We start from the raw sequence: 25,727 nt of genomic DNA, 5'->3' as shown, positions 1-25,727 counted from the left end.
CTATATGTATGTATGTATTAACAGTAACGTCACAGATGACAGCTGATTCAAGAGGTGGTCTTTATTACTGCTATAGCCACATGTACTACAGGCAGAGGTGAAATAACTATTCACATCCTTTACTTAAGAAAAAGTAGCAATACCACAATGTAAAAACTCTCAATTAACGTTACAAGTAAAGGTCCTGCATTCACATTTTCAGGTACAGAAGTTGTATCAGCAAGCTGTACCTAAAGTACCATAAGTTAAAGCGTTCAATATTGCATCATTATTACTGAAGCGTTACCGTGTACACAGCCTTTGAAAGTGGCAGCATGTCGAGGTGAAACTATCTAACGCTATAAACTGTTACACAATTCACTATAGTTTATAATCTAATTATAAATATTTAGGTCTTCATTTGCAAAGTAGTAAAAAGTACAATACTTGCCTCAGAAATGTAGCGAGTTAGAGTTTCAATATAAAGTTGAACAACATGGAAATATTCAGGTAACTAGAGTACAAGTACCTCACAACTTTACAGTACTTAAATACTTTCCTTGCGTAAATGTACTTTCATTTCACCGCTGATAACTGGACTGTCCCGCTAAAGTTATCTATAGCGAGTAACTGCTGAAAGGGGTGTGGGCTTTCAGCCAGAATAATGTTAGCAAACATTAGCTAGCAAGCTCAGTTCAATTCACGGTTAAGGGATAAATTCAGTTCCAAGAATAAAAGTAGTTAGAAGCCGTCAGCTGGCGGGTAACTGTGACAGTTGTGACTGAATATCACTCTCTGAGTAACTTACCAGTCTGCTCAGCTGTCTGTCTGAGTCCTCCAGGATCGTCTTCCTCTCCTCTCTGTCTGTCTGTGTGTCTGTGTGTCTCATGGTCCATCACAGCCCCTTCTTCAACACCTTTCCAGTGTTTAAAGGTGAATTCTTCATGTAATGTCACAAGGTAATCTGGCTTCTTGTCCAGTTTACTGTGAGACGATAAAACAAATATGATACTTTGAGCTACACTATCATGTCAGTGGGTGCATTCTTTTTATTGCTGGATTGTATTTTGAACTGTGGACACAATATTTTGATATTTTATTGTGACAAGCACAGCACTGGAGGGGGCAACACATTTCGCTGCACAATGCAGATATATGTTGAGAATGTGACAAATAAAAACAGAAAACAGAAACAGAAAAAAACAGAAAACCTGAAGGAAAGTTGGAGAGAGTGATTACTGGATGCTTTGACCAGAGAGTGGAAATTGCTGCCTCTATTTTCCACTTAAAAAACAAATCAAACACAATGCGTATGTTAGCATTTAAATAAGATGATTTAAACCTAAAATCAATGAAATGAATGAAAGTAATCATTAGTTGCAGCCCTCATCCTGATGTGCAGACAGAATTTGCATTCTGTGTATATTTTGCGATTTAACCAGGCTCATGCAGAAACCAGGAACCAGAAAACCTGGAGTGAAGTTGGAGCAGAGCTAATTACTGAGGCTCTGACTGTCCACTGCCTCACGCTGCCTGATTATATCTTGCAAGCTCAGTTTTTAAGTCATCCACACACAAAACATCCACTTGACAATTCATTGATGTTTCCCCGTAAGAAACACCCTGGACAAGTAAAAGAGTGAAACATTTAGACCTTAACCAAACCCAGAGATTTAAAATTAGGCAATGTTGTTATGAACTGATAATGCAACTGCAGGGTTCATATCTTACCCCAGATTTATTCAGAACAGATATTTTTTTGCCGATAGTTTTGTCACCAGTTGAAGAACAGTTTCCAGTTTGGAAATTGGAAGCAAAGTTGACGGCCCAGTTGACAGTGGTGTGTTTGTCCAGTCAGGAAAGGCTCATGATTATGTCTGGGTGAAAGATGGAACTGTACAGTCACTCTATTGTCCAGCCCACTTGAAATGGCATCTGTGTCAAGCTAATGTATCCATGGCTGGAGGATTTGGTTTGCCAATTTTAAACGATGGGGAGAAAAAAAAGAACACATTAAAATATGGATAAAGCAGTGTTGGCTTTTTGGGAGGACAATAACGTGAAATTCTGAGCTCATGGACCAACACTGCACCTGAAATTTGTCTTAATGTCTTTAGATTTAGTAGATCAGGGTGTTATAGGCCTATAGGTATTATATTTTGCAGATACCCGGAAAACAATCGGTACTCCTATACTGAAACACTACTGGCCCCAGGCGTGGTGTATGTCAGTTTGTAGTAATTTGATTGAACACAACTTTATTTAGAAATATGCACCATGTGATCGCCCACATCCTACACAGTGAGTTTCAGCTTCCCCAATGCAGGCTGAACTGCTACAAATACTACTTATGTTTTGTGTTTACACCCGCTTGTTTTAAGTTTCCTGTTTTTTATACTTATGATTTATCCTTTTTATGATTAGTGGTGGAGAACTAAAAGAGAATAGTAAAATGTAATGCCTAGTGTTTGGAAAATCACTCAGTGATACTGAAAATGTACTCAGAAGTAGCCTGTGATACATTCATCTCATAGGGTTAGGGTTACACAGTTCTCTCCCTTCTCTCAGTGATTCTGGCCATGGTAATACTTGGTATCGCAAACCAAATGTTGTGATATCGCCCAGAGCTTGATTTTTACGCGGGGCCTCTCTACAAGATAGGGCCACAAGATTACATAATAATGCAGGACCCACTTGATAAACGTTCACAAACAAATTGCCAAGTAATTAAATAATCATAAAACCAACTGACAAACAGTGAACCTTGGCTTTTGGGGTCAGGTTTTAGTGCTTTAGTGTGTGCTGCTTTGATCAACAGGATCATATAGTAGCTGTTTAATGTGCACTTCATGTTTTTCACCCTGGGAGGCAGTAACGGTCATTAACGTCTGTGCGCAAGCGCAGTGGCACTTCACACAACCGCAATAAGCAAATATGGCGGCGGCCGTCGACAGTGTTGTGAAAGTGTAAGTTTACCTTTATTTATTGTAAGAGTAACACGAGCAGCCACACAGAGTTGAATGTATATTTGATTAATCGTCATGTTACTGCAGAGTGAAGGAAACTGTGAACATCGCATCCTCAATCTTGAATACAATATTTGTCCCAAGAGAATAACGTTATCCACTGAGCTAAGGTTAGCTTGTTAGCTTTGGGCAAATATAAATGAGGCGAACCCATTGTGGAGCTGTATTTTAGCCACTACTTATCCCTAACGTAGCAACTCAGGGGTGTGTTTAAGGTGGAGTTACACACAATATATCCAAACTGTTGCTATCCAGCCGCCTGGAGATGAAGGAGAGAGTAATTTTTCCAGTAACCTGTCAGCTTGGCGGGTGCTTTTGTTGTGACGAGAGGCTTGCTAACAATCAACCTTTTGTTCTGACATCCCTCCATCGATACTGGTGTGAGGCATTGTAATGAAGCCAGGCTTGGTTGTGTGTCCTGATGATAAATGCAGAGATCGTACAGTCAGAGCAACAGTGTGTGAGCAGTCTGGTAGAACAATGCGACAAATTGGTTCATGAGTGAAGCCGTGAATAAATACTGCATCTGTGAGAAGGGGCACTTCCTCGTGTACCATAGTAATTATTCAGTTAGTTACGCCGAATATGGCTGCCGCGTTATTATTGTGATAATGTTAATAATTCATAAATCGGTGAAAGTGAGATTTATAAATTACAGTGTTTGGGAGCAGTGCATTATGCAAGCAAAGTAGCAGAAGGTCGTCCAGTAAGGCCATTTGAAGTGGTTACACTGCTCCTTCGTGGTGCAGCTCTACAAAACTCAATTTGTGTGATCACATAATCAAAGTAGTTTTGTTAGCAGCTGCACAGTCACATAACCCTTCAAGAAAATGCGTTTTAAAGTGAAAAGTGATTTATTGTGAATGTGTCCCCTTTTCTCCTAACTCTGTGGTGTGCACTAACATGTTAGTAGAACCCAGCTGATATATTGGCCATTAGCTTAATGCAGATATATTTGTATCTGCTTATATGTTGGCAGATAAGTAACAAAAGATTACATAGCTATAACAAAGATATTTTTGAGGTAAATGCAGTGTTGCTATTACATATGTTTCTTTTTACCAGAAAAAACTAACTGAAAGGATTTTGACCATAAAAAGAAGTGTTCTTTATGAAGAAGACAGTCTTGATGCAGTTAAGGGCTCCAGAAAAAGTGTCTAGTAATTTGTCAAACTGCTATTCACAAGGTCAAGATGAATGTTGGCACTCAGGTTTAAAGGATAGCTATCTTTTTGTATGTAATGTGTTCATGTTAAAAAGTCCATTTTAAGTATGGCAATAGAGAGTGGATTATATCAGTGCAAATAGATATACAGTTAAAGATTGTACTCGCATACATTACATCAATAGCTTTTTTTTTCACACCCTGTTTATTATTTCAACTCTGTTTAATTTGCAGTATTCATCCAGCGATGATTATTAACAGTCTATCCTGATCTGATATTTGACATTTCAGGTTGGGGGAGCAGTATTACAGAGATGCCATGGAGCAGTGTCATAGTTACAACGCTCGTTTATGTGCTGAGCGCAGCATCCTCATGCCCTTCCTGGACTCTCAGACTGGTGTAGCCCAGTCCAACTGTTACATCTGGATGGAGAAGAGACACCGGAGTGCAGGTAGTTCAGTTATATCATGATGATTTAATAAAATTATGTCAAATGCTCTGCAAACTGACAAATTAAACAAATTAAAAACTAAGAATATTAGTTACAGAAGTTCTGATTTTTTGCAATATCTTACCATGTATTGGAAATAATATTTGTATTAATAATATGATGCCACTGTAGTTTGTAGCATGCCACTTACTTCACCTGCTGTTTGTGGTGTGTCTCATCAGGTGTAGCTCCGGGGCAGCTGTACACCTACCCAGCCCGTCGCTGGAGGAAGAAACGGCGTTCTCATCCCCCTGAGGACCCCCGCTTGGCCTTCCCTCCTCTCAAAGCAGGTATCAACTGTGGTGGAACAACTAGTCTCCCGTCTCAAAAACAGTCAAAGAGTTTGCTTCATTCATGCTGGTAGAACTTTACCCGTAAAATTATGTTGATTATATTTAGTAAATATCTGTTCATATTTAACGGTCGCAAGTAGGATGCCCTGTCTGTTACTGTGTTCATGTCATGTCAATGCATGCATTACTGTCTTGCTTCGTGTGTGTAGCAGATTTGGAGCTGGGTCTGAAGCGTGACGCGTTGGGGGCGGTGGATGGCAGCAGTCTGGAGGCCCTGCTGAAGGGGGAGCCCCTCGACAGGAGGAGTGGCGTGTCGGAGCTCCGCGGCCCTGAGGATGATGCGGCGGCCGTGGAGCCTCCTGCCACCTCGGCGACCACTCACACGTCCTCTGGGCGTGTCCGCAAGGTCTGGCTCAAAGCTGGCAGAACACGTTCGTTTTCTGCCGCAACTGCCATCTAGAACATCGCAGTACAAACAAATGCCAGGCGTAATGTGAAAAGGCACTAACAATTGCACTTGACAGGTTAAAACAAACATTAGTCACTGTAAAAGGATTTCAGGTCCTTCCTGTGTGGTGATATTGTTACTAGAGCACAGGGTAAAGAATGGGCATGTGTTTAGGTTGTGTTACAGTTGTATCAGATTCTTTGCCCTCCAGTTTTTCGACCAATGTTTTCATCCATAGGATTTTAGCTTTTGATTGGAACTTATTTCTCCAAGTCAGTCATAGTTTGTGATTCCCAAGTCAGGACAGATTTCTCCTCCCAGTCTTTTTCTGATCTGATTGGAAACCAAAGTGACATCTGAAATAGTACTGTACTTGAGCCTTTTAATTAGATATGTTAATTCGCCTTAAGCTGATAATGTAAAAAATTATGTAACTTCCAGTCAACACAGCTACACAGCCAAACTACATAACCACTGGCAGACTGCCTCGACGTTTTTTAACCTAAAAGGTTTGATTACAACAAACAATTAACAGTAATAAATTACCACAGCTGCTCTACTCAAATAATTTTACAGCCAATTTCACAACACTTTGTGAAGGTGAAATTTCTTCAGTCGTGATGCCAAACACAGACAATTTGGCATCATTAGGTTTTCTTTTTGTAGATTTATGTAGCGTGACTTTAGTGTGGCTCCGTGATGGAAGCAGAGAATGACAGAACTCTTCTCATGAATTCTCCTGTGAACAAAGACTTGAAATCTGTTCTGTCAACATGTAGCGGACATGTCTGAACATGATTAGCGGCCGCTGTTTTTGCTGCTTATGGAGTACATTCTGCTTCTCCTACTTGTTTAAACATAGTTAACTTGTTTTTGATATCAATGTGAATGATATAAGTTGTCAAAACAGTTAAACAACTTGGAAGCAAGCACTTCCCTGGTATCGAGCTCAAAAGTAAGTTTATACATTCATTACAATGAGACCTAATCCAGACCCTCTCACTGCAGAGAGTCCTGGACCACGACGACTACCTGGATGACCTGGATGATGAGGACTTTGAGGACGAGACCCCCAAGAGACGAGGCAAGAGCAAGTCCAAGGTGAGTGACGTGTCTCTTCCTGCAGTCAGTTCCCCATGGGATCCCAGTGTATCAGTGTGGGGGCCGAAAATACCACAGAGGAACCTGTGTAAACCAGTCAGTATGATCATGGTCATTTTCAGTGTTGGAGTCGCTTCTGGTTGGACTTGTGGTCAGTTTCATCACACGATATGGTTCAGATATTATTTATTTCACCATTTCTTCAAACAACCAGAGTGGCAGTTAAAATTACACTTACTGCTGTGGTGACAATAGTTTTAATTCTCCTCATGACCACACAATTTGGTTTCAGTTAATTTTTGGAGTGCATCTGACTATATAAACGTGTCGTGTTATTGTTACTCTCAGGAAAAAGTTGTTTAATCTGTATTTTTTATCTGCTTTAACTTATTTCTCTCTTTGTTTCAATAATGAGGCTAAACTGTAGCCTGTAAACCTGTGTATTTGTCTTGTGTTTAATCGACAACCTCATCATAGCCTTTCTGTTATTGTTTTGTATCTTACTCTTTGATTAATTTAAAGTGTTATAAAAAGTGAATTGTTGTATTATCTGTCTCAACTGTGAAATGGGCTCTGTAGGGTCGCAGTGACAAGAATGGCAAGAAAAAGCAGGAGGCTGCAGCTGCAGCGCTGGAGGAGAGGGACAAACCGTACGCCTGCGACAGTGAGTAGAAGCTTCCTTTGCAACGTCTGTGTGTCATGCATGTCAGCAAGAGAGGCTTTTGCTTTTTCTCCTGAAAGACAAAAACAACCCTTCTGCCATGCATGGTGTGATCTGAAAGACCCCATCTGGAACTTAAGTTTGACAACATAGAAATTGGAAAAGTTGCCCGTCCGTCTGTTTTTAATATTTTTCTTCTTTTTTTTTTCTTTTTTGCCGCTCCGTGTGTGCTTCCTGCTGGCCACAGCTCACTGTGCAAATGCTCTCCTCCGCTGTATGAGTTTGCTACTAGCGCGTCAGCCAAAAATTAACCATGTGAAAATAAGATAAAGCCGGTTGTCAGGTGATGAACTGCGTAGTTTTGTGGTTCCATCTTGGGCCTTTTTGGACGGTAGTTAGAATCAGCCGCCACCACTATAACCCTTTTGTATGACCGTGTGTGTGTGTGTCAGTCTGTGGGAAGCGCTACAAGAACCGTCCTGGCCTGAGCTACCACTATACACACTCTCACCTGGCCGAGGAGGAGGGCGAGGACCGCGAGGAGATCGAGGCACCACCCACTCCTCGCCAGCCTGAGGAGCAGAAGAGTGAGTCACTCTCTAGTGCTGAGAGAGAGACAGAGAGAGAGAGAGGGGAGGGAGGTGTGGTTGCATGCCATGTTGCATGTATGTGTTTATACAAGGGAAGTCTCTCTCTCATTCTTTTTTTTTGTTCCGCTCCTTTCATTTTTTTGATTTTCATGATCATTTTGAATCCCAAATGTGGGATTAGACTCAGTGTTCCTGACTGAAACATGCTTGCTCAGTTGGGATTCCTGACTTTTTTTTCAGCATATCATCCATCTTTTTTTTTCTCCCCCAACATGTCCATCGCATTGCTGTTGTTTTCTTTTGTGCACGCGACATCGTTTTAGCCAATACATCCAACAAGTGCGTTTTGTCAGTTGTCACTCATTCATTAGTTTGAATCATGATTCAAAACATCATCAGCCAGTTACTGAGATAAAAGGGTGTTGTTGGCTGATGTGGCATGAACAGGTTTGTAAAACTACTTCAGAGTTTAAAATATTTGTTTTATGAATTGTATATATGTACACAGTTAAACAAACAGCGACTCTCCATGTTCATCTGGAAGAAGTTGGGGATATTTAACTCATCTTCCTTGATAACTCAGTTTAAAGTGACAGTTTAACGTGCACTGAATGGTTTCTTCACTCATTCTCCCGCTCAGCAACTAAGAAGGGTCCCAATGGGCTGGCACTGCCCAACGATTACTGTGACTTCTGTCTGGGAGACTCCACCTTAAACCAGAAGACTGGCCAATCAGAAGAGCTGGTGTCCTGCTCGGACTGTGGACGCTCAGGTATGAACTCGTCATGTCTCTTTCTTTACTAATTGGCTGTTCGCAAAACCCCTTAGTTACTGTTGCTATGCCTGTCGAGCTTTCTGTTCTCGCATCGCACATACAAAGTTTACAATGATAACAGTGGCAGGGATACGTCGCAGTTCCTTGATTTCAGACAGATGTAGACAAAGACAGCTGCTAGCGGACGTTACCTTAAACTCTGATATCATCCAGGACCGGCTTCCACACAGTGAGGAAATACTACACAGTCGATGAGCTAGTTGTGACTTTTGTTAACGCCATCTGTTGCCCCACAAACGAATGTAGTAATTTAATAATGTGCTCCTTGGTGTTGGTAGTAGTGTTCGGTTGCTACTGTAACTAGTAAACTTTTTAAATGCAGGTTATCGCTCTCACTACAGCCCCATGCACACCTTGGGGAGTAATCCAAAGCTTAACAGGCCCATGGCTGTTCAGAAAAGGGGTTTAGCAAACATCCAATTGAGTCTAATCAAATCACTTTGTATGTTTCACTTATATTTACCACATGGCCTCTCCTTCCTGCAGGCCACCCAACATGCCTGCAGTTCACACCAGTGATGATGGCTGCAGTGAAGACCTACCGCTGGCAGTGCATTGAGTGCAAGTGCTGCAACGTTTGCGGCACCTCAGAGAATGACGTGAGCCCCTTTGTATTTCTATCATATGTGTCCTCAGTGTTTCCCAAAAATTGCTTCACTTTTAACCCCGTTTACATGAAGGAAACTCCTTCTTTAACGTTTGCTTTATGTCCATTGAGCCATCTAGTTTTTTACAATAGAGACAACACAAAAATATGAGCCTCAGACAAATTGGTTATGCTAGATAATGGACTATCCTGCCTATCCACGGCCATTAGAAGATTGCACTCTCCTTCTTTTCATCAACCATTGATGAACCACAATGTTATTTGTCACTGCAACTATCAGCCAGAGCTTTCATCATGAACACAAGTTGGTGGTAATGGCTGATGTTTTTGTAAGGAACTGACTCACTTTCTGTGCTTGTTTAATTTCCTCTTCTTGTCTGATCAGTATACTGACCATAATGTTGTGTTTTTGTAGGACCAGCTGCTGTTCTGTGATGACTGCGACCGAGGCTACCACATGTACTGTTTAAGTCCCCCCATGACTGAACCACCAGAGGGTAAGCTGACACTGAACTCTTTACTGCAGAAGGACATGTACATGTTGTTAGATATCACTTTGTAGTGGGTTAAAGAGAAGCTGGAAACAGAATGCACTGTATTGTACATAAGAGGAGCATCTTGGTTTAGGACATTTGATACTGTGGTTGTGTGCTGTGATGTTTACAGATAATGGAGTATAATGCATATTCTTCTCTAAATGGAGACTACACAGACAGATATTTACTCACAGGGATGCTTGACTAGTCGATGATGTATTTCTGCACCCACGTGTTTTGCAGGGAGCTGGAGCTGTCACCTGTGCCTGGCTCTGCTGAAGGATAAAGCCTCCATATACCAGCAGAACCAGAGCTCCGCCCCCGAGTGACATCATAGCAGCGAGTCCCGCCCCCTCAGTATCGGGACCCCACCCCCGATGGAAACGTCAGACCTCCTCTCAGTCCGGAGCTCCGGGCTCTGTCCAGATGTAGCTGAGCCAGATCGCAGATCAGCTTTAGAAGTCTTAATATCCACAGCGTCAGTGGGGGGATCAGTCAACATGGGGATCAAACTATCACTACCAACCTGCCTGCAAAGCCCCCGAGGCTCGCCGTCAAACACATACATATTGTGCGTATATACAGCATAGACACACACACACTCTCTCCTGGACTGTTACACACACTAGATACAGAGACAGAGAGCATACAGTAACCATAGCAACTGCTGTCTCCATGGGAGCTCCCAGGAGCGAACGGATTAGCATCACAGCTAATTATCTGCACCCTTTCACACTCAAAGACACAGTGCGGACTGTCGAGACAACACAGTTTCTTTTCTGCCAAATTATCTATTTTTACTCTCTGAATGTGGGAGAAAGAAAAAATCACCACGTATATGGTGGAGGAATATTATTATTATTATTATTATTATTACTATTGTTATTGTTCTGGTTACTAGTGGACTTTTGTAGTGGCATTTGTCTGTGTACTTTTGTCTGATTCATTGGAGCGTTAATCTTTTGAATAGGTTTCCCAGACGGGAGCCAGTCAGTGCCAAGGTCCACCATCATATGAAATACACACATTAATGACCCACGGAGCTTATCATATATCATCGTTTCATTTTAAATCGAAGGGTCAAAGATGGTAAAACAAAGTCTTAAATTTTTGCCAACAAAATTAAAAACATTGGCTTTCATTGAGCTGTTAGCACAAAATCTTTGGCCTTGCTACTTAAAGGTTGCACCAAAACCAACTTTTTCATTGCTGATTCTGTTACTGGGTAGATCAGCTACTGTAACCAAACACTATACAACTGAGTATATACTGTAAGTTGGGCTCATGAGAAAGAAAAACCATTCAGTATAAAGTCTTTTTCTCCGTCAGACAGAGCTAACATTCTCTTATTTCGATAAGTCAGACAATGCTGTTCTTATCGGGGAAACTGACTGCTGTTAAGTCCAATAGATGAAACTAGTTGTCATAAAGGTACATCCTTTTCTCTCAATGATGTTTTGTGCTAGCTGTTTAGAAACCGTTTGGCAGTGACATCATTCCCTCATTTTTAAACAGCTGCTGTCAAACCCACGACACACACAATCATTTACAAACTGTAGCTGCTTTTATCATTTGTCACACTGAGGCAGATTTGCATGCAGATTGCACCTGTATGAATGCACACACTCACATCACAAGTGTTTTTTTTTGGTTTTTTTTGTCGTATTGTTTGTATTTTATTTTTTTTACATTTTATATTACCTGATATTCCATTGGTACTGGGAGTTTTTTCTAGTAGAATTTTGTAAAGTCTATGGTATAGCAAACACTTCAAGTATATAGCTCCTAATGCATTCTATGTACTGTATTGACTTTTTCTATTTTTGTTATGACTGTGACATGTTTGAATTTATTTGATTATTCTGATATGTCAGACCTCCATTATGAGTATTTGTAAAATGATGTACTTTGTTGTACTATTTTTATTTTTACATTTCTTTGGTATCGAAGCCGATTTAGCCTGACTGAAATAAAAATCACTTTGAATTACGTGTCCGTTGTAACTGCTTTAAATACATAATTTCTAACATATCATTTCACTTGGTTTGTGTCTGTCCATGCTAGCAACTTATTTTAAGCAAGTGTTAAGTATCTGGTCTATTCACACTGGAAAAGTGACAAAAACGCACAAAGGAAATGGAGGAGCTGCTCACAGCTGTTAAATATTATAAACAACTTGTGGATGGTGGTGAGACAACTCCAGGAAGAGTCACCAAAACAAAAAAATTAGTATTAAATCTTTGGAAAAACATCTTACATATTGTACAATTTCTATGGTAAAGCATGTAGATTATTTCTGTACTAAGAAAAGGTGGTGTACTATGATGAGCAGATTACATTACATACAGTATAATGTATACAATTACCATGTTGTGTGGATTTGGGACACAATGCAAAGAAGCTTCAGCACTTGGACGGCACTCCTTCTGATGGAGCTGTCCCTGGTGCTGAAGTGCTGAAGGTAACAGCCTCTCAGCTCCATGTGACTACAGCACTCTTGCTCAAACATATTCTTGTGTAGCTTGTGTTTCACTATTGCTGTTTTGTCCTCTACTGTTAATTTTTTGTTAATTTCTAAGGGCCCATGTACAATATACCAGAGCTTAATGCTGATTTGTCAGTCGGTCGTGTTTGTTTTCCACTGCTGAAGCTGAACATGTTTTCCAGGGACAAAAGGCTCATGTGATGATAACCTTGTATTATCAATGTGTCTATTTAATCTCAGGAGAAAAGATGAGTTGGATTTTATGGCGTCAATGCAACCTTTTATATAGGTCAGCAAATAAAATGGGTTGAGTTTTAACGCATCCTTCTTCATTAGCGTAACTCAACAACTCTGTTGGGAAAATGCTGAAATTTACACTGCTTTCATTCCTCATATGTTGCTCTAATTCTCATCACATTTACCAATTTTAAATGCAGGTTGAGATTAAAATGAGGGTTTGAATGAGCATCAGACAGACAGAGAAACCTCACAGAACAAAACGTTTTATTGCACTCAACAACATACACTCAAGGACTCTCTCCAAACACAGACATTCAAAAATACCTTGTAGCATACAGTCGCCTTTGATCCAGCACCTCTGTGCTGAGAAGCGTATAGGAAAGAAGGGGTGGAGGCAGCTACGTTACTTACAAGGACAACAGTGGCTTAGTGCAATTATCTGGAGCGTGATGATCAGCCATGCTATGCTGTTTACAACTACACACAAAGGCGTGATTAAAACTTGCCATTAAACGTGACATAAAACAACTGCACGCACTGAGAAGCAACTATATAAACGTACATATATAATCATCTGGTCATTGAGGTTACTTGTGGCAGTTGTAAAGTATTAATAAGTAAACTATCACACTTTGGGGTTCCTTATACAATAGTCTTGGTTTCAGAATACAAATTCAACACTTTCATAAATTTGTTGTGAGACATAGTGCATTATCAGTTGGGTTTGATTTCACAAAATCTGGACTGGAGGTGCTCGGTACAAAACTATGTAAAATACTCGTTTATCAAAGGTAAACAACGCAGCTTTCAGGAAGCCGGTGTCGCTGCAGTAACACTGCTTGCACACGTACAGCCACCGTGAAATGAAATGAAAATTCCTCTGTCCGTACATTTTATTAATAATGGCAGCAGTGAAGGTGACAAACAGGTCAGACCTCTTTGGTTGAGGTTCCAGCGTCCTTGTGCGTGGGGAGTGTGTTTGTGTCCTCTACAGCCTCTCGAAGCCGATGGAGCAGAGGAGGAAGATCGCATAGAGCAGAATGAGACAGAGTCCCAGCCGGCGGTCCAACCTCCAGGAGTTCAGATGGACACAGAGGACCTGAGGAGGGATGGACAGAAATAGAGAGCTTCATTTCCTGTTGCACTAAATATAATCTCATATTAAGATCAAATGAAAATCATAGGGGAAGAAAACCAGCCGGCTGATGTTGGTGCAGATGTTGTTTACTCATGTCACAATTTAAGAAATAATTGAATAAACTGAATTTTAACAACAATAGTCAGATACGGTGGAGAGTGGAGATGTACTCACAGTAAGTACCACCGAGGCCAACAGCAGAATCACTGAGTACACCAGGCCTTTGCTGTTGATTGTCACCTAAAAACCAGAGAGGACACAGTTTTAAAATCACTTTTAAAATGATAAATTCCATTTCTTACAAAGTCCGTTCAGTTCAATCGAGGAGTTGTTTTACTGACTACATTTACGTCTACATCTAACACAGAGAGATATGTCTTTATTTCTTCTTTGAAATGCTGAACAATATTCAGACTTAAGATTTCTTTTACATTACATTCAAGAGGTGACAGGAAACAAAGAGAGAGAAAGATTGAGACAGAATCTGTATAAGATATCAGGCAGAGAAAACAGATGGTGTTACCACTGATCCATAGCTGACTACGATAGTCCTCAGCGCCCAGGGGAAGCCCAGGCCCAGCAGCACATCAAATATATTACTGCCAATGGAGTTGGACACAGCCATGTCGCCCATCCCTGCAACATTTGACAAAAAACACAAAACGTAATTCATGTGAAAATATGTAGCGCATGTAGGCATTCAAATGACATTAGACATCCAGTTATACGTTCACTTACTCATTACACATACAGCTACTGAGGTGCACTAACTGACTGATTTAGTTTATCCTGTCCTTTTCCTGTAAAACACTTTTTAACACTACCTCTAAGTCTGTGGAGCCATTTTCATTTTTTTCATTGTTGATATCTGTAGTATAATTATGGGAGAGAAAGCACACTAATAAAAAAACCCTTCTATGCTGTGAAACAGCGTAATTGAGGGATGTTTTTTGTGTGAAACTTGTGTGAAATGTAATCCTTAAACGTGTTGTGATGTCGAAAACAAACTACACACTAATTTTTCATTAAGATGTAATAAAGAGGTGATGATGGGTTGACGCTTTCTAGCAAAAAAGATCAGATTTGAGCGATATGAACAGGAACTACTATTCAAAATATCCATCTCAAGTTGAGGAATACTGTGTGTTGTTGCCTGATAGCAGAAACTTTAAAAACTACATTTTAAATTTTACTGCTTAATAAATATTTTGATGTTTTTTCCTAAAAAAGGTTACTTGCAATGAATGAAGGCCCTAGATGTGATAAAATTAGTTATACAATCTTAACTCCACTAACTAGCTTTTTCCAGAGCTTTCAACCGCTGATGACTTTATGCTCTGATGGAGGCTGTGATATGCGGTTGAAAGCTCCAGAAAAAGCTAGTTAGTGGGTTAGGGTTAGGGTTAAGAATGTTTTGTCAGACCAGTAGTATAACTCAATATTCTGATTTAGTTTTGTAACATACTAAAATGTACAAAAAATCTAGGTGGTGTAAATGGTTTTAATCAACAGTGTAAATATGTGTTGAGACACATTAAACACACACACACACACACACACACACACACACACACCTTGTCGGGCCACAATGAGGCTGGCCATACAGTCAGGGACACTGGTGCCAGCTGCCAGAAAAGTGATACCCATGATGACTTCTGGGATTCCAAGTGTGTAGCTGATTATGGTCACCTGGACAGAAACACAGAAGAAAGAGGCTGTTTATACATACATACTGTATGTGTGTGTGAGTGTGTGTGTGTGTGTGTGTGTGTGTGTGTGTGTGTGTGTGTGTGCATCAGTGTGTTTCATACCATCCAGACCATGAGGTAGGAGAAGATGGCTATCCAGAGCGTGGAGGACAGGAAGGTGAGCAGGTACCAGCGCTCCCACCGCGGCAGGTTGCAGTCGGGGATGGTGCAGTGAAGCAGGAAGCTCAGGGGCCAAGAGAGCAGCCACTTCAGACGCACACACCAACCATCTGAGGAAATTATGACAACACGCAAATGCACACACACACACGTTTCCCCACAGGGATCATAACAGATTCATCTAAACTTATAAATTATTCATGTTGCACAGCCTGTGTGTGTTCGTATCATCCCTTTTTAATTAGCTCCATTAGCAATAAATCCATCTGGAAAACATTAGAAGGAGGTGCTACAGTCGATCAGTCAGCAATGACAAAGCAACTTCTCACTGTGTGTTAGAGTGACGTTTTAGAAACAGAGTTGCCAACCAAGAGCAGTGTGTAGGATTTAGGGGCAAAAATGGAATATTATGTTAATCAGTATGTTTTTATTAGTGTATAATCACCTGAATATAAGAATTGTTGAGTTTTCATTACTTTAGAGATGAGCCCTTTATATCGACAGTCTGCCATGTTGCACCGCCATGTTTCTACAGTTGCCCAGGTGAGCAGAGAGGTTATCAGTTGATTGCAATCTGCAACATCACCGCTAGATGCCACTAAATCCTACACACTGGGACTAAATTTAGTTCCAGGTGCCAAGCGGAGTCATTCATTACATCAACTCAACATCTGTCATCATCGGTCTAATAACACTTTTTTGGGGGGGGCTTTTGGATCCTAGTTTAGTTTAGTTCCTTTTCTTTCATTGTTGCTGGAACTGTTTGATGGAAAGGAGCTACAAGTCAGTCTTACCTTGTCATTACTAAATGAGTTTTATGCAACAGGTAAACTTCAGCAAGTTTGACTGAAATTTACTGCAGATGTGAAGTCTAACAAGTACCTCTTCAGTTGTCATGTCAGCATGTGTTTGGGAGGTTCTTCTGTGGTGTAACCGTTTTTTTCGCTAGTTGTTTTAATATATCTATTGAAGTCTAATGTCAGTCAAACGTGACTTCTGTGGCCTCAGATTTTATTCAACCAATAAAATCATTTCTTTCTTAAGAGCATAAGAATGTGAAATAAATCCAAGAATTACTTGTGCTACTAAAACTCCATTCTGCCTCTGTGAGTGTCTGCTTCCACCACTCACCTGGCATGACGAAGGGTTTGAAAGAAGCGTTCTCCTCCTCTCCTTCCTCCTGATCTTCCTCCTCCTCCTCTTCCTCTTTAGGCTGTGCACTCCCACCTGTTTCTCCCCCCGTCTCTTTACCCCTCTCCCTCTCTCCCTCCAGCGGCTGTGCGACTCCCTCGGCCACCATCCCGTTCTCCCTCCCCCACGGCCCGTTAGCACCCAAACCTTCGTCCCCCAAAGCTCCCCCCTCCTCGGGGCCGACTCGGGCACGAATCAGCCTCTGCCTCTGTGGGCGGCGGAGGGAAGTGGGGTGAAGTCAGAGGAAAGAAAGAAGGAAATGAAAGAAAAAGAAAACAAAATGACACCAGAAACACTGCAGCAAGCTTATGGAAATTAGCTCCTCTGACTGTAGCTAACAATATGAGAACTGGCAGGAGGAGTGATCAGGCAGCCAGGCATGTCCTCACATTCACCAGGGGATTTGGAAAGCATCGATCTAGGGAATGGCACAGAGCAGGGGCAGCATTGGCAGTCGCACTTTAATTTGGCACTGGAAATGGCAAGCACACATGCAGGAGAGCCGAGAGAGTGAGGAAGCAGATTTGGAGATTAAGTTGCTTTCGTGTGCATTAAGCAGCAGTCTGTGTGTGTGTCTTTGTGGGCTTATTACACGGCGTTCATCAAACAAAATCTTTCTGTCTCTGTGCTCTGAGGAGTATCTCACTATTGATAAATCATTACCAAATTTAACAAATAAATATGGCAACTAAAAATATAACTACCATAAGCAAATAACGGCACCATCAAGCTGAAATGGCAGCCTCTAAACTCAAAGGGACTTTTCCTCCAGCAAAAATGGAGCTAAAGCTAAAAGATTAGATTTAGGAAAGGTTTATTTTAATCTCACACATGCACTAATGATACTACTGAAATGACACATTGGTCACCATTTGTTTTCATCATGGTCTCATTTGTTTAAGGTAAGTTTAACTGAAGCTAATCTGATTGACATTCACACTAAAGTGTCTTCTGAAGTTCACATTTTGCTGTGTCTTTACATACAGGACACAGCGAGATACAGGACATGAAAACTTCAAAAGACACTTTTTTACTCTCAGTGAGAACCAGTTTACCTTCAGTTGGAATTTCAGGTTTTGGTGGTTTAGACGCACAGTGGAGCCGGTACGAGGCTTTCATAAGTTCAAACTTATCTGAGTTATAACGTAAGTGTTGCATATTTACACATCACTTACATTAAAATGGGTTGCACCACACAAACTAGTTCTTACATAGAGATTAGTTGTTACTAAATATTTACACACAGCGCAACAGTTCAGTAACTAACTGATAAAGCAAATATTAAATAGTTAACATATCTGACCTGACACTGGATCAAAACACTGTTAATTATGTAAAATGGTAAGATATTAAAATGTCACAAAAAATAACACAACAAAGCCTACCTCAAATCATCACCAAACATTATGTTCATAAGACCCACCAACTTCAAAAAACCAGGGGAACTTGGCGTTATGTGAGGGGTGCAAGCGCGTGCAGTGTACCTCGTTGATGACCATGCGTCCTGCCATGCGCAGGCGGGTGATGGGGGGGAAATGCGAGGTGATTAGAAGGCGGAGGCTTGCCTCTGAGAAGGAGAGCTGGTGGGGGTGCAGGTTCAGCATCTCATCCACCATCACCACCCCTGAATCCTGTCCGGCCACCACACATGAATCTGGGGAGAGTGGAGGGAGGTGGACGGAGGTTAACGGGAGATGAAAGTGGAAAGGAGAGGAGAGTTTATTAAGACAAAAGAAAAAGTGGAGGAAACATCTTGTCCATCAACGTGGTCTAGTTCTATTTCAGCCTGTCAGAAATCCACAGGGGAGCAGAAATGAGTTCCACTGGCAGCCTAAACTGTGTCACTAGGTCTGTTGAACGCTGCTCAGAGACTGAGGGAACATTTTTGATGTTTTGGATGTACACATGCACACGTACAAACACGAGCTCCTGCACCTGGCTTCAGCGGCACCATGTCGTTGTCACAGTCTCCAACGCTTCCGACGGCGGTCGTCCGTCGCAGACTGCCCAGACACGGCTGACCTGCCCTCCTGCAGTGCCTCTCTACCAGGCTACTCAGAGATGTGTTGAACCTACACAAGACAACACACACACACACACACACACACACACAAACACACACATGTTGTGTCTTTAGCGTGTGGTGGCTACATAACTACAAGATGGAAATGTGAGAGGAAGAGAAAGAGACTCACTTCATGATGATTATGTAGATTCCGTACATAGAGATCAGGATGATGGTCTCCCACCTGAAACACAAACGCCAACACAGATTCAGAAATATCACATTCATCATGATGACAGTCAGCTATCCTGCAAACTGATCTGATATTCAACTGCTGCACAGTCTTACCACATGACCTTTTCATCATAGATCACCTGCAAATAAAGTGAAAATATACTTTAATTACACTTTTTTTTAAAGGAACATAAACAAATAGCTAATATCGGCCAATATATTGACTAGTATTAGTTCATCACAGATATATCGGTGTCTGCATTTATGTCCATTTTACAGTGAAGAAATTACAGTGCAGACATGCAGTTTGAGAACTTACAAAGTTTGTCCACCAGAGAGAACTGATTTATTATTACCGTTTATTTTGGACTTTTGAAATGTTCTACTCTAAAAGTCTTGGTTACAACTCAAAAAACACATTTCAGGGATCCTGATGAAACATTTTTTGTCAAGTGTTTATGTAAAAAAAATTAAAAAACTAATAACTGCCAAACAGTGAAAACAGTCCTGTGTGTTTTTACTGGAGGATTTCTCACCAGGATCAGCACCACTATGGACACGATGTAGAAGACAGCATCCCGAAACAAAGGCCACCAGCTCAGAGAGATGGGCTGGAGAGAGAAGACACACATGGGACATTTTCATTAAAACTAAACAAATGGTGTCGGATCATGTGATCATTGTCTGAACCAGAGAGTTTTACACTGACTGAAAAAAGCTTCAAAATATCTATTTGTTTTTACAGGTATTTTCCTTTCAGCCCCTGGTCTGTGTGATACCTGTCCAGAGAAGATGCCACAGATGCCGATGATGACCAGGATGTTAAAGACGGCTGATCCCACGATGGTTCCCACACCCACGTCTCCCTTTGTGATAAACACCCCTAAAAACACAGAACAGGAAAGAGTGAGCCATATAATCATTGGTAAAAATGTATTTAATGTGACAACCTGTAGGAAATGATGGATTGTAGACAAGGATAGACATCGCTCTCCTCTGAGTAGACATATTGCATCTTCTGTTCATAACCACGGGGGCTGGACAGATGTCTTTTATCTTATGCTCCTGTAATATTTACTGCATATTGCCTAAAGTCACTCCAATACATATCAAAGCCAGCCTTCTTTCCTTTGTGAATAAAATAGATTATTTAGGGGAGATTTACGGGGAAATGTCCTTAAGTAACGCGGACGTTTTCATTCCTACAAATCATAGTAATACGTCTGTTTCAAGGCCATTTTACAAAACTGTACATCGTAACCAGGAGAAATCCCCAATAGTGTTGTAGTTTCTCACATTTCCAAAACATGTGTGTGATGGTTTGTGTCTCTGTTTTATATCTGGGCCACAGTTTCCAAATGCTGCGAACAACAAGCCATCTTCTGTCTGAAATTCACCCTGGAAAGTTTTATCTCATCGATGTCAACACCTGAGTTTTTTATATTCCCAATTTCTTTGTTCTTTTCTACTCAAAGTGCATTTTTTTCATCTAAATCCACGTTTACTGACACCCTAACTGCTTTGAGAAAAACTACACTAAAATGCTTGTGAGAACATCTGGGCCACGGAGGTAATTTGCCTGTGGGCTGGCAAACCATCAGTCAAACGCGCTTCTTGCCATCATTGTTCACGTCTACTTAATGCTTGAAATTGGCCAATCAGTGCTTCTGTCTGCATACACTTGACTTTTCTCCGTCCTAATCTGGTGAAGATGCACATGATTGCAGGTAATTGGAGCACTGATGGAGCAATCATTGGGCTAATCCATTAGTGTGAGTAATTGATAGTGGGGCGCCATACTAACCAATCAAAGAGGTGAAGAGCTCGGGGGCGGAGCTCCCGGCTGCCATGAAGGTTGCCCCGGCAACATCCTGACTGAGCTGAAGGTTCTGGTGGACAGAGGCAGAGGAGTTTAAACAGACTGAAGGAAAAGGCTGAAGATATCAGACACATTAGATATGTCTTTAGTTCATACCTCTGATACTTTTTCCAGTGATGGCACAAAGTAAACATCGCACACGATGGCCAGCGCATGAAACATGTAGATAGCCTGTGAAATACAGGAGACATGGTTATTGGTCTGTTTGTGAGTTTAATGCAACAAAATGAAGCTTCTTTCATTTCAGATTCCGGCTTTCAGTCAGAGCCGATACTCACACAGAAAACATGAAGGAGAACCGCTCCCTGTCTCCTCTGCTCCGGAGTAAAGACGTCTTCAGGAAAGTCACTGACAGCTGGAGAAGAGATGGACAGAGAGAAACCTAAAGACGTATAACATGAAGGAAACCCCTGAACTACAACAGAAACGATTAGTACTTTAATTGATCAATCCAGTCAATCCACATAAAAATTCTTTGTCACTTTTCAAGCAAAACTGCCAAACATGCCGTAGTTCCAGCTTCTCAAATTTGAAGATGTGTTGCTATTCTGTCTCTCCGCTGGCTCCCTGTCACTTTAATGATTGATTTTAAAACTTAACTTTTGAAATGTATCACATGGTCATGCACGTCAGTATTTAAAGACTTTGTTTCTGAGAGGAGCCTCAGGTCTTCAGAGCAGATACTGAGGTCAAGGCTGAAAGCTAAAGGTGATCATGCTTTCGCTGTTGTTGCTCCTCGACTTTGGAAAAGCCTCCTACAAAGTGTCAGAGGCGCCAAATCAGTGCACATCTTTTTTTTATAACGTTTACTTTGTGGGTTATTTACTTATTTTTCCTCGTTATTGTTTTCTTCTTCCTGTAAAGCACCTTCTAACTTCTGTAATGAAATGAGTTTTATGAATGAAGTTTGCTTGCTTGCGTGCTGTTCTTTGTCTTATGTGATTTTAACTGAACTGTTGGTCAGACAAGTATTCTGATGACATTGCTGCGGGCTTTAGGAAACTGTGATTGCCATTTTTGAATCAACTAACGAAGAAAAATAATCAGCAGCATCATTCAAAAATGAAAATAACCATTATTTGCAGCTCTACCCTGAACCTCCAGTCACGTGTGTGCAGATGTGATGTGCATGAGTGTGTGACTTCGTTGGATGTGTCCGGTTGTATCCCCTAGCAACACGGACCGAGACAGCGTGAGGTTAAAGTGGTGCCACAGTCATGTGACTAAACCAGTTCAGTTGCTCCTCTTGTGACTCTTCCTGCCGGTTTCACCCACGTATTTATGTTGATACTCTTTTCAACTCTTTACAAAAGCTAGTGATTCTTATAAAGTCAACCTTCAGAGGCATCTAGTGTGGCTGAGTTAGACAATGCGTCACAGTCACCCTCTCTCCAACTGTAAGCGAGTGTTTTGCTAGACTGCACTGTCTTGCACATGAGCTCAAACAAAATCACTGCGCCATAAAAAAAAAAAGCTTTCATTATGTGGCAGCGCAAGACAATAATCTGGAGAAGCTGCTTCCCAAGTGACTTTCCCCTCAAGGTTTTCTGATTTCACTTTGAGTCGGGATTTATAAAACCTCAGCTGAAGATGAAGGTCGAGCCGAGTGAGACAAGTGTGACAGAAGTGGATACGATCCGGAACAGAGGCAACATTGTGCAGTTGGAGGCTAAACACGCATCACGTGTACGGATGCAGACACAGATATGGTGTGATATTATGACAACCTGTCACATGATTGTGTTTGGACACTCTGATCAAACCGGTGTATTTTTATCATCAAGAACAAAGATGATGCTCTTGAAAACAGCGTGGTAAATGTCTTTGAGGCCTTGAAGTTAATCTGTCCTGTGTTTCCCTGAGGCAGTAAGTTTTTATCCAGCTCGATATATGTAGCACAACATATTCTCTGTAATTGGCTACAAAGGCTCTTCATCTCACATCAGACCGTGAGATGCTGTCAGAGCTCCTCTCTCCATCTTTCAAACAGCAAAATAGATCCAAGCGATGAGAGAACTGCTGATGAGAGGCTACTAATCAGGAGGTCATTACGACAGGGCTGACACTTTGAACAGCTCCAGATGCACATGCGCCATCCAACCGCAAATTCAGCATTCAGTTTCCTAGCAACCGGGTCCCTCAAAGGCCTAACTATGTGTTTAAACATCTAGATGTGACAGAGTTTGAAGAAATGAAGGATGAGGAGGGAGAGGAAGATCGATGCGCAAGAGGAGATTGACTTGGATTAAATAGATTAATAGAGATGGGACTCTCACACCGCCTCGGCACACAACACACGCACGCACGCACACACACACACACATACATACACACAGGTGTTCTTAAGATCATCACAGCGACTTTAGATTAATTGCTGTGTGAACATCCAAACTCAAACATAGGCCTGTTAATGGTTAAAAAATGGATCTTCAGTCCAACTCAACAAGCTCACAAGAGATAAAGAAGAAATTCTCTTTCCTCCTCTTCCACACACACACACACACACACACACATATACATACACATGGTAAAATGTCTTACCAGATGTAGAAATACTGTCAGTCTGGTTGTTTTCTTTTTGCTGGATGAGCTCTCTCTTGGACATGGAGATGTCATGATCCACAGTGAGTCCATGTGAGCCTAAAAAGAGGGATTGACATATAAATATACACTACTGATAAATTATATGAGTAATCAGGCCTCTTCTGTATATATATGTGAAATACAGTAGCCTAAGTTTGGGATAGCCTTTTCCCAACTCCCATCTTTTGTCTATTGTGCAGCTAAAATACTCAATTTAAAAAGGTAAATTATCCGTTATTATTACTGAAATCTAACATTTAAATAATGTAATTTCCATGGTTTAAGATTACACAAGTAATGGGTGAGTTTAGTGGAGGTGAAATCATGACAGTTTTTGTAATTTTTCCTTGAGAAGCACCTGTAACATCATTGAAGTGAAAGATCCAGGCGGCTGCGAGCAGACCGACTCCACAGACGAAGAACCGCGGGAGCAGCCGCGTCTGCCTCGGTCTCCTCGGCGCCTTCATCCCGCCAACCGCCGCCGCTCGCCGGCTCTCCGCTCAGAACATGTCGCCTCCTCCGCCGCCGCCGCTCCTCCTCACACAGCTGCTCCGGTTCCCCCGTTTACAGGCTGGATCAAACTGTCCTGTTGCTCTCTTTTCCTCTTATTTATCGTCTTTCAGCTGTTTCAGCTCCGGGCTCCATCCACGACACAGGAGGGTGTTTGATGGGATCGGCCTGTCATCAGCATCTCAGCACCCGCGCACCATCCACATCCACTACCTCAAACTCCAGCAGACACGCGAAGACAATGAATCATCAGCCAGCACCTATATAAAAAACACATCAACCGGTTCAGACCGTCCTCACACCCCTGCCCTGAATCTGGTCCCCCCCTTTATGATGTTCGGTATGGGAGGGGGTGTTTTCCTGGAGTCACAGACGAGACCACCAGGGAGCGCTGGGTGGGGCGACTGGAGACACTGACAACATGGGAAGGCATGAAGGCATGAAGCCATGGCTCCACTTTGACTGCTGCATGTAATTCAAAATGTGAAAAGTAATTAGCAACATGTATAATGTTGTAGTGCAGCTGGGAGACTAACCTCCTGACAGTAATCTGTTAATCTGTTTTAAATCATGGTCTTAATAGCAGACTGGACTGCTCTTCTAATCCATTTCTGGAAACTGTTATGGTTGTTTTCACTGTGAAGAAACATAAAGAGCTTGATTTTGTGGTCACAGTTTTCATTACATCAACATTAGGGCCTAATGAGGTTTACTCTGGTAAGGATGGGTGAGGAGAGTTCTCACAACAGGAGATAAACAGTCCCGTTTATTTAAAATAACTAAGACCAAGTGTATCTTAATACAATACTCATATGGCCATGTGTACATTGAAGGAGTTATTGGTTGCTGTAACCGTTTCCCCAGACTGGCCACCAAGAGATCCCTTCCTACAACTACTTTAATGTCAGTAATTAGGGGAAAAAAGTGCTTCTGTGAAAAAATGAAATGAGTCTTCAGCAGTTGGAGTAAGACAAATTAAATGGGTTTCTTCCAAACTTAAGTCCTTTAAGTACAAAATTCCCTCTTTGTGCTTCAAGAGGAGAAACAATTACAGCAAACAAAAACTGTTTACATTTTTCATGCAAGTATTGTTTGAAGACAGAGTTGGAAATCTACCACAAAATCCCTTAAATAACTGTGCTTGTGTAACAGTTGTAAAAAAGGTTATTAGATGTTTTATCAGGTTGTGTCAGGTTACTACTACAGCTGTTGTTATAGAACATAACAGCATGTAGCTTTTTTGGTAAAACCTTCAGCCTCATGATCTGCTGAGTAGAAAACATACTCAGCTACAAAACCCCACACACTCAGCCAGATAAATGATTTAACATGTTTATAAGAGGAAGTGTTTACATCAAATAGGAGGTAAAGCCCCATAATGCACACTGCAGTAGGGCTGTAACATCAGGCGTGCACCACTCCACAAGGTGTTTATGGAAATAAAGTTTCCCGCACAACTTCCTGAAGTCACAAAGGCCAAAAAGATGAGAATGAAGACGAACAGCAAAAATAGTCCAGCTCTCTCCAAGATCCCAGCACACCTTAGACAACAGAGAAACCAGGTGGACGATAACAAATGAGAAAAGAGAAATAAATTATTATTATTATTCCTACACAGAATAATCTTGTTATACTTTGACCTTTCACACATCTATACCAAAGTCTATCAGAGCTGTTTTATGATGTGAAACTCAAGTACCTTTTGGTCTGAAGGTCTACTCTGACACTTTGAGGTTTCAGCAGCTCCTCAGCCTCAGCTTCCTCCTGCAGACACAGCACCAGACTTCACTAATGTACTAATCTCTACATCTACAGTCACGTAGTTGCTGTCTGACAGACCGGGTTACAATCTGGGCTTTGTG

At 41.4% G+C, this 25,727-nt stretch overlaps 2 protein-coding genes across 2 annotated transcripts; one reads left to right on the top strand and one right to left on the bottom strand.

Moving 5' to 3' along the window:
• Positions 1–2,913: 2,913 nt before the first annotated feature.
• On the top strand, positions 2,914–10,477 carry LOC139291093 (zinc finger protein ubi-d4-like). The gene is made up of 11 exons (XM_070913011.1): positions 2,914–2,945; positions 4,462–4,622; positions 4,844–4,951; positions 5,167–5,360; positions 6,411–6,503; positions 7,083–7,167; positions 7,617–7,751; positions 8,395–8,526; positions 9,076–9,188; positions 9,612–9,693; positions 9,976–10,477. The coding sequence occupies exons 1-11, from the start codon at positions 2,914–2,916 to the stop codon at positions 10,059–10,061; spliced, it is 1,221 nt and encodes a 406-aa protein (XP_070769112.1). The 3' UTR covers positions 10,062–10,477.
• Positions 10,478–13,445: 2,968 nt separating this feature from the next.
• On the bottom strand, positions 13,446–23,822 carry slc24a6a (solute carrier family 24 member 6a). Its single transcript, XM_070913025.1, has 17 exons — positions 23,714–23,822; positions 23,314–23,412; positions 21,051–21,127; positions 20,869–20,943; positions 20,698–20,782; positions 19,673–19,776; positions 19,430–19,504; positions 19,008–19,033; positions 18,850–18,903; positions 18,590–18,726; positions 18,139–18,308; positions 16,595–16,862; positions 15,407–15,573; positions 15,170–15,284; positions 14,119–14,231; positions 13,770–13,835; positions 13,446–13,556 (listed from the first exon to the last, which is right to left on the bottom strand). The coding sequence occupies exons 1-17, from the start codon at positions 23,820–23,822 to the stop codon at positions 13,446–13,448; spliced, it is 1,851 nt and encodes a 616-aa protein (XP_070769126.1).
• Between the last annotated feature and the right edge of the window lie 1,905 nt (positions 23,823–25,727).

The sequence above is a fragment of the Enoplosus armatus genome, chromosome 10 (assembly GCF_043641665.1).
Source record: "Enoplosus armatus isolate fEnoArm2 chromosome 10, fEnoArm2.hap1, whole genome shotgun sequence".
NCBI lineage: Eukaryota > Metazoa > Chordata > Actinopteri > Centrarchiformes > Enoplosidae > Enoplosus > Enoplosus armatus.
Note: the sequence above shows the minus strand (reverse complement) of the source record. Positions and strands in the feature narration are given on the sequence as shown.

What these genes read in the sequence shown, in the direction of transcription:
- LOC139291093 (XM_070913011.1), top strand. Translation starts at nt 2,914, where the DNA reads ATGGCGGCGGCCGTCGACAGTGTTGTGAAAGT. An exon ending in GAAGAGACACCGGAGTGCAG is followed by an intron (nt 4,623 to 4,843) that starts GTAGTTCAGTTA and finishes GTGTCTCATCAG; the next exon opens with GTGTAGCTCCGGGGCAGCTG. An exon ending in CCTCTGGGCGTGTCCGCAAG is followed by an intron (nt 5,361 to 6,410) that starts GTCTGGCTCAAA and finishes CTCTCACTGCAG; the next exon opens with AGAGTCCTGGACCACGACGA.
- slc24a6a (XM_070913025.1), bottom strand. Translation starts at nt 23,822, where the DNA reads ATGAAGGCGCCGAGGAGACCGAGGCAGACGCGGCTGCTCCCGCGGTTC. An exon ending in CCATAGTGGTGCTGATCCTG is followed by an intron (nt 19,034 to 19,429) that starts GTGAGAAATCCT and finishes CTTTATTTGCAG; the next exon opens with GTGATCTATGATGAAAAGGT. An exon ending in CCTCATTGTGGCCCGACAAG is followed by an intron (nt 14,232 to 15,169) that starts GTGTGTGTGTGT and finishes CAAATGTTGCAG; the next exon opens with GGATGGGCGACATGGCTGTG.